The following is a 16,442-nucleotide window of genomic DNA, read 5'->3' on the forward strand; positions in this document are numbered from 1 at the left end:
CCTGGCCAGTTCAAGTGCTGATTTTAGACAACCTCAGAATAGTTAAGCTCACCTTTTTGGAAGATGTGTCATTTACCGAATAGTCTACTGCAGGCAGTCAGCAATGCAGGAGTCTCAGAGTTTTCCAGCATAGAGCGTGTTTAACATTTTCCACACGAATCCTCAGTCTGGTTTTGTTTTTGCAAAATGTTTTTTGGTGGAACCCAACTGACCTTTCTCAGATGGCCACTGGATCCGCCCCCCTCGCTATCTATCTGAGCACGTTCTGAAGTGGATGGACTTCAGTTGCCAGTTGGTGTAATCAGGCTGTTTCCAGGGTCTGATCTTGTCCTTTTAGTAATTGTTCCAAAATACTTGGGATATTTATGAGTAAGAACTCATGACTCCCACATATTTATTCTCCAGGTCAGGAAAAAATATATTCATTAAAGGAAAGCAAGCAGTGTTCATGATTTTTTATTTGAGTAACAGAATAGGGACTGCATGGATTCTCCCACATCCTCTGAGCTTTAACTGTGATGCTAAAAAACAAACAACTCAGTCAGTGTGCTCCAAAGCCTCGCTATAATGACACACACTTAAAAGCCAGATTTATGCTATTTATTAGCTCTGTGTCCTTGGACGGTTTACCTCCTCACTATAAAGCCTCACTTTCATTATCTCTACAGTGGGGAGAACAATACCAGTCTCGTGGGGTTGTTATCTGTGGTTTGAGTTACTCATAAGATTTCTTACACCTCAGGCTTTTAGCCCTGGGCCTCGGACAGAGTAGATATTTCAATAAATATTTACTGAACGAATAAAAGTCTCACATTCCATTTCTTCCTGCAATGTCTTTGCTTATTCTGCTTTTTCCTCCCCTTCTACTTCTATCCAAATTCTACCCTTTCCTCAAGGTTCTGTTCAACTTTATTTTCCACAAAGCTAAGCCATTTGCTCCAGCTCAACTTCTCTGTCTTGACTTTGTGTCTGCCTGGAATCCTGCCTGCTCTTCACTTTATCTACCTGGCAAATTCCTACTTATCCTTTAAACCCAGCTCAAGTATCACCTCTACCAGGAAGCCTTCTCATGGGTCTCTCCTCTTGTTACTGCCCAGGTTCATGGTACCTCTTTGACCACCTACACATTTCATCATGATTATTCATTTAAGTGCCATTTTTATGTAAATACGTGTTGAACACCTAATACATGCCAGGAGCTAGAGCGAGTCCAAGTGTGTTCTCTCCCTGAGTGGCCATTTCACTTCTCAGTGTGGGCACCTCAGCCTTCAGCTTAGAGCAGAACCTCCAAACAGTAGACCATGTCACGTAGGATTTCCAGGCCTTTGTTCAGCGCTACCTTTATGACTTCCTTGTCTAAAGATGACTGTTTGCTAAAGCAGAATGGGCCACCCCGTGGCAAGGGGATGTAAGGGATTTGGGGCTACATGTTCTGGTCTCTGTTTCATTATCTCTCCCCGAAACAACTAAGCTGGAGGCTGGCTGAGGTCTCCCCAGTCAGTGCTGACTCCTCCGAGGGCCTGGGTCTCAGCATTTGGTGAGGCTCTCCTGCATGCTCGGCTGCCTTTGCCTCATTGTTTTTCAAGTTTTGTGTTGTTGTTGTTGCCCTTTTAACCAGTTAACTCTACATTTACACGTTTTTCTCCTAGAGTTTTTTTTTTTAATAACTTTAAATAATTAGAATAGTAATACTTAACCCAGTATAGAAATTGTAGTAATACAGGAAAAATAATAAAGAATAAAATAATTTGTCCATCATCCTGCCACCCAAAATAAAAATTTTGGAGATTCTTATTTCCAGTCTTTTCATGTTGTTTATATTACAAAATGAATTCCAGTGTTGTTAAATTTTTTTTCTTATTTTTCTATTTTTGCCTTTATTTCATTGTTTACTCTTGCTACTTATTTAATGTAACACTAAAACACTCAGGGAGATTGGGGTTACATAAAAGTTTATATAGTGCTGTTCTACATAAAATCGGAGACAGACAGTTCAGTTGATTTAATAGAGGTAGGGGCTGTTTTTTTTCTCTTGATTTTGGTAAGGACAGAAACTTACACAGTGATATGAACCAAGTTGACAAAAAGAATTTGTATTTTAGGCTTTGAACATTGAAGAGGTGTATTACTTATTGCTTCACACAGTAGACAGTACATATTTGGAATGGGTTATCTTTGAAAGTGGATAAAGATTGAAAATACAAATAGGTGCAAAATAGGTAAAGATACATTTACAGAGCTATGTTGGACACAATGGCAAACTAGGATGTTTCAGAAGTCATTCAAAGCAGGTTGCATTTTTGAGGACAACCATAGCCTCCTGCAAACATCCCTTGGTGTGCTTTCCTGAAAGCGGATACTGGTTTGAATAGCCTGTGAGTCTGCCTTAGTATGGAAATTGCCATTTTTTAATATGGGATCAATGCACCTGGGTTGTGTGTTACAAAACCAGACTTGAACTTCTGTGGGAGTTCCTTAGCAGGTTCACATCTTCCCAGGAAGGAGCAGGGGTGGTGGCGTGGGGGAGAGCATAGGACATCTGGCCCTAGGGTGTTGCAGCACGGGGAGTCCAGGGTTTCTGCCTGAGTGTTAACTTCCTCTTCTCAAACCGACTTCCTCCATTTAGTGGAAAACTGGTTTCACATGATTCCCAAGCCTCAGATCCCCTGGTGTCTGCTGGGAGGGGCCTCTTCTCTTAGTTCCAGTTTGAAACCTTTCAAAACAGCCTCTGACCAGTCCTGCTATGGTCACATGCAGTCCCACCCCCCACCTGCAACCTGTTACTTCAGTAATCACATACCTACTGTAGCCAGGGAGGGCAGGCTTCACTGTAAGCACAAGGTGCGAGAGGAGGACAAAGTGGGCACTTGAGGATAAAGAGTGCTTTTCTGGAAGAAGGAAAGGATCCAGGATAGACAGCAGAGGAACTAGCTACCACGTCATTCACCAGTGGGACTCTGAGCTCTGGCCAGAAACCTCAGTGGGACTCGTGAGCTGTCTTGCCTACGGCCAGCATTAGGGGTTTCTCAGTTGCTGGTTGTCTCTTTGACTGACTTGTGTATAGATATGGCAGAGGTTTATTTGTATGGAGAATTGAGTTCTAGCTGTAACTTATACTTGCCTTCATTTAGTCAAAGTTTGTATAATTTTTAGGAAGCCTAGCTTCTAGGTCTGCATCTTCTAGCTGTTATAACTTTGCAAAACACTTTCATATAATTGTGTTTGACCCTCTTGATGACCTTGGGAAGCAGTTAAGGCAAGCTTTATTATCACCATTTTGCACATCGGGAAACCAAGACTCAGAGAAGTCAAATAATCTGTCAACATACAATAGAAATCCAGTGGCAGAGACTGTCAACTCTCTCAAGTCCTTTTCCAGGACTCCTGCATGTGCCAGAGGCCACTCTGCTGACTGAATAATGATACCTCACCACTGTGGGAGAGGCCAGAGGACCAGGAAAGGCTGGTCTCAAACTGCTCTCAGTTTGATGACTGGGGACTAGATATAGCTCCTTCCCTGGAACCAAACCTGATTGCTCTCAGTCCCCCCAGTCAGGTCTGTCTTTTCTAGCATTCCAGAATTTTTCCTGCTTCCCACATAGTTCATGCTCCATCTCAATATGTTTGCTGGTCTTTGTAGCTCTGAGTTGGCTGTGAACCTGAATTTTTTTACTAGCTTCTTCAGTGCACAGGTCGTTCCTAGAAATATGGTTGTTGATAGGGACAGCCCTGAAAGAATGGAGATTTTGTCTTCTGTGGTCCTGCTGAAGGCTAGTTTTCTAATTTTTTTTTTTTCCAAAGTTTCAAAAGAAAGTTATGCTTAGAGGAACCTATTACTTCAGTAATCACATAATTTTCCTGGTGTATGTCTCTCTTGCTTTCTTGGTTGCCTCTTGTAGTCTTTGAAGAAACAAAGAGCTTCAAAGCCAGGAAAATGACCCAGATGTCTTTGACAGCAGTGCTGATGTTTTGGGAAGGGAAGGCATATAGCTATTACTGAAATTAGTGTTCCTGGAAGCTGCAAGTTACTTGAAAATTATGCTGATTTGTCTTGCATGCATCGTATTTGTGTCCTACCAAAGTGTTTCCAAGGAAGTATCTGGCAAACAGGCAGGACGGTGCCAGGGGTCGGGGGAAGGGGAGGGTCTGAATATGTTCTGATGGCTGAAGTCTAAAGAAAATGAACTGGAACCTATTTAGGACGTAGTATTGCATAAGCATGAGAGTGATAATCTCATCTCTCTTTTTCTTTTTTCTATTGGATCTTCTTAAGAAACCTGACTAGCCTTGATATGGTATCTAAAAATAAAGTGAATGGTGCTTTGATGTCTGTACTTTCTCCTCTATGTAACAGTGGGTGTATGTTTCTCAGAGCTTATCTCCTATGTGCCAAAAATCAGACAGGCTCGGGAACAAATGTCCATTGATTCCAAGTCATAAGAACAATTGGCAAAAATCACTTGTCTTTTGTCTTTGAACTTTAAATGCAGTGAAAAAAACTTGTCTTAACCAAGAGAGGGATAAGAAAGAGCTGCCAAGTTTGACAAACCTGCTTGATAAATAACTTCATATCAACTGTACAACAACCTGTACTGTATAGTCTGTAGATGAAAAATCATGTACCATTTTGGCTTATACAATACTTTGTGACTAACTTTAAAAAATACAGAATGGTTAAGTCTGTGCATTGATACGTGCTGTGTAACCTAATTTTTAAGCATTAAAATGTCACAGATATCTGGGGGTGGTGGGGAGAAGTATATACATCTATGTATAGAATATTGTAAACTCTAATAGGAAGATCAGTTTTCTTTTCTTGCCATTGGTCAAATGTTTCATCTGTTTTTGTCACTAGGTGTTTCTTATATCCCACAACCAGTTTCTCTCCCTTTATCCTTCTTATATGGATTTTTGGATCCCACCCCTTTCTCTTTTTAGCTTTCCCAGCTCTCCCTCCTTTCTCTTGCTTCTGCCCCATGGCTGGGTCTACTGGCTGGATTACAGTAGCTGGATTGCAGCTGATTAGATGACTCTGCTAGTTTTTGAGGATGAGGAGGACAGGACAAGAGAGGGAAAGTTTTAAATGTTTACATCATAGGAGAATAGTCATGTCAGGATCATTGTGTTTCCAAGCTGCAGTTTGTGCTTTTTAAGTTAAGAGGTATGGGACTTCAGAGTAAGAGTTTATTTACAGTATTATAGTTTAAAACGTTGGCTCTGGATAATAGTTGACTGAGTTTAAATCCTGGCTCTATAGTTGACTTGCACTCTGACCTTCAGGCAAGTTTTTCATCCAAAAAAGTGGAAATTAATATGGCACTTATTATGTGACCAATATAAAGGACTTAAACAGTGCCTGGTAGACAGTAAATGGCCAATACATATTAGCTGTTATTTTTGATTTTACATTCATTAGACACAGTTGTCTCTCTGTCACTAGTATGTTTTCTTTAAAGTACAGATGTCAGGAAAGTAGCAATCAGAGATTCCTTGTTTGTTGAGGGTGTTTTGTTTTGTTTTGTTTTGTTTTGACAGAGTCTCGCTCTGTCACCCAGGCTGGAGTGCAGTGGCGTGATCTCAACTCACTGTAACTTCTGCCTCCTGGGTTCAAGCGATTCTTATCAAGCGATTCTCATGCCTCAGCCTCCCAAGTAGCTGGGATTATGGGCATGTGCCACCACACCCGGCTAATTTTTGTATTTTTAGTAGAGATGGGGTTTCACCATATTGGCCGGGCTGGTCTCTTAACTGCTGGACTCAAGTGATCTGCCCATCTCAGCCTTTCAAAGTACTGGGATTACAAGTGTGAGCCACCGTGCCCAGCCTGTGGAAGTATTTAGATCAGGATAGTAAAGAGATGGAAGATTTGCTGCCAGAGTTAATGGTGACCAGTGGGACATACAATTGAATCTTTACAGGGAATATAGAGACCATGAGAATAACTATTGTGGAATCAGTTACTTTTAAGGAACCAGAGGGGCAGAGCTTGAGATAATTGGGAAGTTTAACATATTATTAAACCTAAAATGGCCAGCAAAACCGATAGCTGCTTCTCAGTTGTCTGAGTTTTTTCTTTTTTTGTGAAAATACTTTTTTAGCCAGCACGACTATATCATCTCTTAGATAAAAGAGTAAAAAAAGACAAAGTGTATAGCTACTCTTTTAAAAATAGAGTTGGAAGCATAGTTTTGGAAGAAGGTGTCTCATATGAGTAAATTTTCTAGACAAGTGAAATTTGGCTCTTTTAGTATCAAAACTCGCTTTCATAATTTCTTATTGAGTTTTTTCTAAAACTGAACAATTCATTTATGTTATGTTTATTGAGTATATCTCATGTGCCAGAAATACCGCTGGGAATTTACATTATCTTGATTTTTACATATAAAATGCATTGTGTTCTGGCTTTTAAACAAGATACGCTGGTTCTAATTTAATATTTTCTTGGAAGACTAATTGTTAAGCCCTTATGTAACTCTGTGCTTAGATTTTGTGACTTTTATATTTTGATCTTATTATTCCCTACATGTTCCTGACTTTTTCCACGTAGTTGAAGGAAGGGAAACTGATTGTTAATTGATTGCTTATTATGTGTTCTAGGCACTTTCACATACATTTCATTTCAATCTAACAGAAACATGTAAAATTATTATTATTATACCCATTGTATAGATGAAATAACTGAACCACAGAGAAGTTGAGTATCTTGCACAGAGTCACACTGCTGAGTCAGAAGAGAAACTGAGATTGGAGTATGAACCCATCTGACTCTGGGTCCAATGTTCTTTCTATGCTGACATCATTGAAGAAATAGACATAAGTTAAAAGTAGGTTTATAGATCATGACCCTTCCTCACACTCAATCTCTCTTTTCTAATTCTTTCCCATTACTCTAAAAGCAGAGTTTTCTTCTCTAATTAATTTAGCTATTCTTCACCCGTGCTAGATGCAAGTAAAATATAGCAGAAGTTAGAAAAAGGATGGAGCTTCCAAACCTGTTGGGTGAGAAGCTGGTCCATGAAATGATCCAGGATTTTCTTAGAGTAAATGGAAACTCTTTAACTTTGATAGCGTTAATTTATAGTTACAAGTAATTTTGTATGCCTAATACCAGGTATAGACTAAGGAATTTATCAGAAATATTATAGTAAATGAACTCTTTTTTCTCATACCAAGTCTTCAAAGTTCAGTCAGGGTAAATCCACCCTCCCATAAAAGCAATGAAAAAACTGGCAAAGATAGCGAAAAGCAACTTTTTCAGAACCCCTGAAATTAGCCAAAGGCTTCCAACAGTTTGAGAAGTGTTTATTCAAGAAAATCTTCTGAATCTTATTAGGAACAGCAGGGTTTGTGGGATTGTAACTTGAACTACTCCCATTTCCTCTCCTCAGCTCTGCAGTAGCCTTGAAAACCAGCAGTCTTGCAAACACGGTACTTGTAAAAACCAACAGCCTTCAACCATTGGATAGGATAGGCCTAGATGGAAGATCCTCAAGAAGTCCCATTCCCAGAGCATTGTCCCTATTTGACTTTTCTCACAGCTCCTTGGAAAAGTCTCATTTGCAGGGCATAGTTGTTATTTGACCTACCTTGGAGCTCAGAGCTTGCTCTGTTCCCACAGAGCCCTATCTTCAGGGTATTTGTCAAAAACAATCAGTGACAATCGTTTAATATTGTAGCTTCTGAGGGGTCAATACTAGTTGTGCAAATAAAAACCTGGCCAAAAACTTAAGGGTAAGATATGAGGAACAAGATGTACACAGAGGCTTTAAAAAACTCTGTCATATTCCTAGGGGATTAGAAGGCTACACACATATGCAGGGCTATGTGCATGCTCAGAAGGACCTGAGAGGGCCTCAGTGTCTCACCTCTGACTGACCATGAGGTCCTGAGAAAGCAATAAATACAAGCTAAAGCAGAAGATTAAAGTGCCCAAGTGTTGAAAGTATGCCTCAACCTACACACACAGCACCGCTCAGCAAAGATTGGATCACTTATTGGTTCACAGCATCAGCTAACCACTAAGCTAACTAAACAGAGACATCAGTGGCTGCACACTGCAAGAAATACAGACTTTATGGAATTAGTCCAGAAAGTCACTAAACAAACAAACAGCAACAACTGCAATAACTACAAAAAACAGCAGCAACAAATCCTGGGGAGTTGGGAGAGGAGAGTCTGATTTCCAGAATTGCCACATTTATTATTATCTGAAGTGCTCAGTTTTGTTTTGTTTTGTTTTGTTTTAACAAAAGCATGAGATATACATCCACAAACAAGAAGGTATGACCCATACACAATAGGGAAAGTAGTCAATAGAAACTGTTTCTGAGGGGGCTGAGATGTTGGATTTATTCTACAAAGATTTTATTCAGCTACTATCAACATAGTCAAAGAACTAAAGAACACCATGTCTAAAGAATGAAAGGCAAGTATGACAATGAAGTTTCACCAAATAGAGAATATCAACAGACAGATAAATTGTAAAAGGATCTAAATTCTGGATTTGAAAAGTATAGTAACAAATGAAAAATTCACTAGTGAGCTCAACAGCAGATTTCAGCTGGCAGAGGAAAGAATTAGAAAACTCAAAGACAGGTCAATTGAGATTATCCAGGGTGAGGAACAGAAAGAAGAAGCATAAAGAAAACTGAACCTGGATGTAGTCCCAGAGACCTGTAGGACACCATCAAGCCTACTGTTATATGCATTATGGGAATCCCAGATGAGAAGAGAAGGGTGGGAGAGGAATATTTGAAGAAATAATGCAAATACTTCCCAAATTTGATTTAAAAAATATTTGTCTGCACAACTAATGAGTGCAGGAAACTCTAAATAGGATAAACTCAAGGAGATCCATACCTGCGTGTGTCATAGTCAAACTGTGAAAACACAAGGAGAATCTTGAAAGCAGTAAGAGAAAAATGACTCATCAAATAAAAGGGATCCTCAATAAAATTAACAGCTGACTTCTCATTAGAAGCTATGGTGGCTGGAAGTGAGTGGGATGACATATTTAAGGTGCTGAAATAAAGAGAGTCTCAACAAAGAATTCTATATCTGTCAAAATTATCTTTCAAAACTGAGGAAGGAACCAAGACATTCTAAGATAAAGGGAAACAGAATGTGTCACTAGCAGACCTGTCCCACAAAAATTATGAAGGGAGTCCTTCAGATTGAAAGGATAAGGCACTAGATGATAACTTGAATCCACATGAAGAATAAAGAGCACTAGTAAAGATAAATACAGAAATAGACATAAAAGCACAAATATATTTTTGTAACTCTTTTGGGTGATAACTACATAAAGCAATAATTATAAACTGTGTTAACAGGCTTATAATACATAAAGATGTAGTTTGTATGACAGTAGCACAAAGGAGAGGAGAGGAAAAGGAATATGCAGAAAACTTACTAAATACTCTTGAAACTTAGTTAATACTAATCTGAACTACATTGTGAGTTAAGATACTAACTGTAATTCCCAGGATAACCACTAAGAAAATAACTCCTTTAAATGAAAGAAACAACAAAGGATCAAAAATGGTACCCTAGAAAGCATCTGTTTAACTCAAAATAAGACAGTAATGGGCAATCCAAAGGAATATGACATACAGAAAACAGAGCTAAATGGCAGATATAAATCCTACCTTATCCATAATTATATTAAATATAAATGCACTAAGCACTTCTGTTAAAAGGCAGAGATTGGCAGAATGCAGAGAAGGGGGGGGGAACCTCTTGACCCAACTATATCCTATCTACTAGACACACACACACTTTAAATTTAAAAACAAAAATAGGTTGAAAGTAAATGAATGGGAAAAGATATACAATGCAAACAGTAACTGAAGGAGAGCTGGAGTGGCAATACTAGTATCAGATGAAACCAACTTTATGATAAAAATTATTACTAGGTATGTAACAGTCTATTGGGAAGATACCGCAATTATAAACATATGTACCCAATGACAGAGCCCCAAATTACATGAATCAAAAACTGACAGAACTGAAGGGAGATGTAGACAATTGAACAATAACAGTGTTTTTTTAGAGAAAGAGTCTCACCCTGTCACCCAGGCTGGAGTACAGTGGTGCAATCACAGCTCACTGCAGCTTTAAACTCCTGGGCTCAAGTGACCCTCCCACCTTAGCCTCCCGAGTAGCTGGGACTACAGGCACATGCCACCACACGTGTATTTTTTGTAGAGACAGGGTTTCACCACATTGCCCAGGCTGGTCTTGAACTCCTGGGCTCGAGCAGTCTGCCCACCTTGGCCTCCCAAAGTGCTGGAGTACAGGCATGCACCACCATGCCCAGCCAAGATTTTCTTTTTATTACTGATTTCAAAGTATTATTGTGATGTATAGTTTTATTCCTGTTTCTTATGCTTTGAGTTCATTGAGCTTCTTGGATTTGTAGTTTTCATCAAATTTGGAACGTTTCAGACTTATTTTCTTCAAATTTTTTTTTCATTCCCTCTTCTCCTTTTGGAAACTCCAGTTATACATATATTAAAATGCATAAAGTTGTCCCTTAGTTTACTAATACTCTTTTTTCTTCAAGTTTTTTTCTCTGTGTTCCCATTTTAGATGGTTTCTATTACTGTGTCTTCAAGTTCATTTATCTTTTCTTCAGCTATTAATTTTATCCAGTGTGTTTTTCATCTTTAGAAATTCAGTTTAGGTATTTTTTTTTGCAATCTTCTATGTCTCTAATTAACTTGTCCATGAGGAATGTTGTTTTTAAAGCCTTTGTCTATCAATTCTATTATCTTGTATATTAATACCCCTCTTTCAGTAATTGATTCTGTTTGCTTATTATGGGCCATATTTTTCTGCTTCTTTGAATGCCTCATAGTATTTGATTAGATGGCAGACATTGTGAATTTTGTCCTTTTGGGTGATGAGTATTTTTGTGCTTCTATAACTATTCTTGAACTTCATTCTAGGACACAGTTACTTTGAAAGAATTGGATACTTTTAGGTCTTGCTTTTATAATTAGTTTGGTGGGACCAGAGCAGCAAATAGGGCTGACTGTTCCCTACTACTGAGTACCCTTTTGAGTACTATACCCTTTTGAATTGTGAGGTTTTACAGTGTGTCTGGGACTAGGCACAATTCAAGACCCTGAGGGAGTGTGAGGTACTGTTCCCTCAAATCTGTTTAGATGGGTTTTCTCCTGGCTTTTGGGTAGTTTCATCACATGCATGCACTGATCCTACTTAAGTAGGACCCTCTGCAGATCTTTGGGGTCTTGTTTCTTTTTAGCCCTCTCCTTTCGTGTGTGCTGACCCGGGAACCCTAACCACCTTGGTGTCGCTGGAATTCTCAGCATCATCTCTTCAATTCAGCAAGTCAGCGAGGCTTTACTGTGTTCTCCCTTTTTGCACTGTGGCCTGGAAACTCTTTTAAAGCAGTAAGCTGGGCAATCATAGGGCTCATCTAATTTGTTTCCCACCTCTCAGGGACTCCTGCATGGCTTGTGTGTAGTGCCTTGAGAATAGTTGTTTCATATATTTTGTCTGGTGTTTTGTGGGTTTTTGTTGTTGTTGTTTCAGAGGGTTAATTGAATTCCTGTTATTCCATCTTGGTGGAAAGTAGAAATCTCTTTTTTTTTTTTTTTTTTTTCTGTAGATACTTAATGTCACTATTAGTTTAAGAAAAAAATGGTCGTATTTTAACCATTCATGGGTAAGCCAACTTCTAAAATATGTCTGCTCTATTTAAGCTTATGAAGATCTGAAGTAGAGTAAAGGGAGTGGGGGCCATAGAAAAATAAAAGAGAGTAAAATCTCCTTTCTTTCATCCTTTCTCTTTTGCTCTTTTGGTAAATTGTTGCTATGCCCCCTTACTAATCAGAGCCCCATTGTTCCTTTTGGTAATAGGGACATTTTGAGAGTTCCATGAATATGCCACTCAAAATATATGATGAGTGTTACCAATAAAATAGTCATGGTTATTATGTTTTAATTTGTGTGATAAATACTTGATGGTTTTGGTACAACTGGTTAACTCATTGAAAAAGATATTTAAATTGGATTTCCTCTTAATATCTTATACCCAGATGTAGTCCAGATAAGTTAAAAATATAATTTCTAAATATTAGATAAAAATATAGGCAATTCACATAATCTTAAGAAAAGGCCTTTCTAAGTGTGATATAAAGGATACAACCATAATGAAAAAGATTGATATGATTGCATGAAGATTTTTTATCTTTTATATGGCAAAAGTCATTATGAGCAGGATTAAAAATATAGTTGATATCCTTAGTATATAAAGATACCTCACAAAGTAGTAACAACAACAACAACAAAGCCAAATATCCCACTCGAAAATTAGGCAAAGAAAAAAATATATAAGTTGCCTAAAAAAAAAAAAATTAGGCAACTTATATTTTTAATTGTGTAAAAAATATGTTTCAGGTAAATATGTTTATAATTCTCTACTTCATAATAACAGTAACAATTACAAATGATAGTACTACTAATAATAGCTATCATTTATTTCATGTTTCTATTTGCCTGATTATTTTAATGTTTTCAATAGATTGGTTAATTTGATACTTTGAAGAACAAGTATACTATTATTTTCATTCTATAAATGGCGTTTGAGACAGGAGATTAAGACTCTTGCCCAAGGTGACAAAGCTATCCAAGTGGCTAAGCCAAGATTATCACCCAGGCCTTCTGATTCTAGACCCCTGCTTCTCATTATTCCTCATAGAAATAAATTTAAACTACCTGAAATTCAACTGCAGCTTGCAGAGAAATTGGTAATTTGCTCAAGATCACATCATTTGTAAGTGATAAATTGAGTTAAAAATCTTAGAAAAGTTGTGTAAGTAGAAGAAAGGAAAACAGGATAAAGTAAGGTGAGCAACAAAGCAGTTATGTGTTTTAATTTTAGATATTCATGGTTTATTTTCAGAATATTTAAAAGATTCTTCAAAGAAGATGAAAAGTGGGCTAATGTTTGTAAAACTAGTTAACCCGTGTTCAGGTAAGTTCTCTTCTCGTAACTTGAATGTTCTTAAATGTTGTGGCTACTGAATATATATACTTTTATGTCTTTGTGTCCTTGCTTTTGCTCTTTCTGAATAGCTTTTAAAGTTAAGATGGCACCGTGACGAAAAGAAAACAAGCTGATGACATTACTAGTCTTCCCAGATAATTCATTTGACTTAAACAATTTAAACAATTTCTTCTCATAATTTTAATTCACAGAACTATTCAGCCATCAGAAATACTGGCAAAACAAAAAAGTAGCATGTTTGAGTCTCTTTAAAAACAGATTAATTTTCTTTGGCTTCTTTAAGCCAACTTTTCTTAGAGTAGTTATTCAACATTAGCCTCCATTTTTATTCATTTTATCTTATAAAGTAAAATAAACAACCAGAATTAAACAAACAAAAACAAAAACAGAAGGCTTTTACTTGACATGCCAAGATTTTGATTAGTTTCAGTTTTAGCTATACTTCCCTATTTTCTTCTGACCAAAAAGTAGTACATTTTTTTCTCTGTCAGGGGATGATTTTTTTTAATGATAAGCATTGTATATTGAAGAGATTCATATTTTATTGAAAAACAATTTTATTTTAACTTTATATTCAGTGCATTTTCAGTTTTGTCTTCACATTTTTTAGGCAAAAATATTAAAATGTATTCTAAATATGGAGTGATATGGGTGATAGCGTTTATCTCTGTGTGTAATTGTTTTTCCATTAATTTATAAGGTTTTGCATAGACACTTGATACTTGCCATATTAGAGGTTTCTCCTGGTGACAGTAATACTGAATAGTAAAAGTACGGGAGGGCCAATGGGTAGTGCCTTGTTGTTATAGAGACATGTAAATAGAAGCAACAAGAGAAGAAACACATTCCTGACTTTCTCCAGTGTTCTTTTCTTCAAAATGAAATTGACTGTAATTGGTCAGCTATATTTAGAATTCTTAGTTATATATCAGACTAAGTTGAGGTGAGAAATATTTCTTGAAGAGAAGTTTTAGGTAGCAGGAAAGGTTCTAAAGCATTTAAGAAAAGTACAGGTACAGAAGAAAGCCAGCCCTCTTTTAAAATTTCTGTTTTATCTAAATGCTCATAGACCACAGAGGAACAAATGTTTTTATTTGCTACATTGGCAGTGGGAAAGTAAAGGCTAACATTTGCTGAGTTCTTACCATGTGCCAAGTATTGGTTCAGGAAATTTACATGTGTTCTTTTTTTAATTCTTATAAAAAACCCTATGAGGAGGTTCAGTATTGTCCCCATTTTACAGATGTGGAAACAGCCACAGGAAGGTTTATGTAACTTCCCCAAGGGCATGTGCCCAGCATATGGTGAAGATAGAGTTAAACGCAGCATCCTTGTCTCCAGAGATTGTGCTATGGTTAAAAGAATTTTTTTTCATTAGTTGAAGTGATAAAACATGCAGATGTGCACAGTCTTCACCCTCTTCTGCCTCCTCCCTTTTTTTTTTTTTTTTTTTTGGTTAAGAAAGAAAAGGAAAAAATTCATTCAGTTGAATAAAGCTTTACTCACTCCCTACGGCTTCAAGCATGTCTGTCTTTCTCACTTAGGGTTGGCCTGTGGGGTCCATGGGCTTGGTCCCTGTCTTAGACCCTGTGTGGGGAGAGCCACGCACTGCCCAGAGGCAGGGACCCATGTGCCAGCTCATGTCATATGGCTGAACTATTGTGTTTTGATAGTTTAGGAATGGATATTCCCTCTTGATCTGATGGAGGATTTAAGGACAGGCTTTGTAGCAGTTAAGATAAATGACTTGCACTTTCTGATTTTTTGGTTTAAGTCCAGTGAGGATTATGGAGCTGGAAAATTGCCATCTATGTATAATAGCTATAAGCTTTCCTTGGAATCAAGGAAATTTTAGAATAGACCTGTGTATGTTTATGTTCATGTTCATATTAGGAACATTCCTCAGAGATACTGGATAGTCTTTTGGGGTGTGTGTGTGTGAGAAAACTTACAAATAAAAGACAGATTTGTCTTAACAGGAGAAGGAGCCATTTACTTGTTCAATATGTGTCTACAGCAGCTGTTTGAAGTAAAAGTTTTCAAGGAAAAACACCATTCTTGGTTTATAAATCAGTCAGTTCAATCAGGTAGGTGTAAGCATTTCCAATAACTAAACACATACTGCAGCTCTTCTATTCTTCACACGTGGGGTTGTGGGTCTGTCACGGGGTTTGGAGTCTGGTCACTGATTTAGCCTTCCTTGGCATCAGAGCAGGTTTAATCAAGAGAAAGGAAAGCTCATTTGAGCACTAAGGTTAGGTCATCTCCTGTGTGTCTTAGACGGTAGGAAATTTTAAGCTAGCAACTCTGATTTGTCTCCTAAAACGGTGACACGTCCTGAGTTAGAAGTTAGGTTTGTACATGGGGCACATACCATGTTGATTGGAAACTCTTTTGAGGATCTTTGTGTTTTTAACATGTTATTTCCTTGAAACTGAATACTGATATGGCTTCTAACATAGGCTCGAACTTAACAAAGTTTCTTTAAAATGCTTTGTCATATACCTGCCTGCCCACGTGCTACCCCACCCCCATACACACATACACCCCCCAGCACCAAAGTTCTGTTTCTTGTGGTGTTCCCTTAATTTGGGGACAGTGCTGACTAAAGGAAGAGTAGGCCAATAGAACTGTTCTGCCTCCTGTTCTGGGGTGGGGGCAGTTAGTGGGTATTCAAAGCATCCCACATCCTGCTGCCCACAGACTACAGAAGGGACTGTGTATAGAGAGAATGGCACTGCTTTCCCATGGCTTTGTCCTCAAAAGCACAGGAAATTACATTTTACTGCAGCTTTATAGATAGACTGACTATACAGGTTTCCTAACATTGCTGTGTTCTCATTCTGTCTGTGCTTCCTCCTAACCCCTCTTTTTGCAGGGGGTTGGGAGGCTGTGTTAAAAATGATTTCTAAAGAAGAAATGGAAAGTTAAAGATCGACTTCAGGGTCTTGATTCTCCTCTCCACACAGGGATTTGAAGCTCTTTGGAGTAAAATCTCATAGAGCACATTCTGCCTTTTGAGAGAATCACATAGACTCTCAGACCTGTATAAGAAGAGATTTGAATTTGGAATTTCACATATATTTTTCAACACTGTTTTTCACTTTGAGATTAAGGTGAAATAGCCACATTGTCTTTCCAAGACGTTTAATTCCCTTCGTCCTTTTTGTAATCTGCAGGAGGTCTTCTCCACTTCGCCACACCTGTGGATCCTCTCTTTCTGCTTCTCCACTACCTCATAAAGGCTGATAAGGAGGTGAGTTTCCAGTTTGGGGCATCCACAGTGAGGAAACAGAATCAACTATTTTTGCTTGATCTCCTCTGTCTGCTTTTAATGATCCAAAGGTGGATTCTATCTTCAGATCTAATACAGTAATTAGAAAAAAACATGAGTCATATATGGCCA

At 38.0% G+C, this 16,442-nt stretch overlaps 1 protein-coding gene across 3 annotated transcripts in view; it reads left to right on the forward strand.

Moving 5' to 3' along the window:
• The window catches only part of RNASEH2B (ribonuclease H2 subunit B), a 50,030-nt gene that overhangs the window by 4,613 nt on the left and 28,975 nt on the right, over window positions 1-16,442 (forward strand). For all 3 annotated transcript variants that reach the window (XM_025364327.1, XM_025364326.1, XM_025364329.1), the window contains exons 2-4: window positions 12,932-13,003; window positions 15,016-15,123; window positions 16,216-16,292. In XM_025364327.1, the coding sequence (XP_025220112.1) occupies window positions 12,932-13,003; window positions 15,016-15,123; window positions 16,216-16,292 (257 nt within the window). The remainder of the gene's footprint in view (window positions 1-12,931; window positions 13,004-15,015; window positions 15,124-16,215; window positions 16,293-16,442) is intronic.

Source organism: Theropithecus gelada, chromosome 17, assembly GCF_003255815.1.
Source record: "Theropithecus gelada isolate Dixy chromosome 17, Tgel_1.0, whole genome shotgun sequence".
NCBI classification, from domain to species: domain Eukaryota; kingdom Metazoa; phylum Chordata; class Mammalia; order Primates; family Cercopithecidae; genus Theropithecus; species Theropithecus gelada.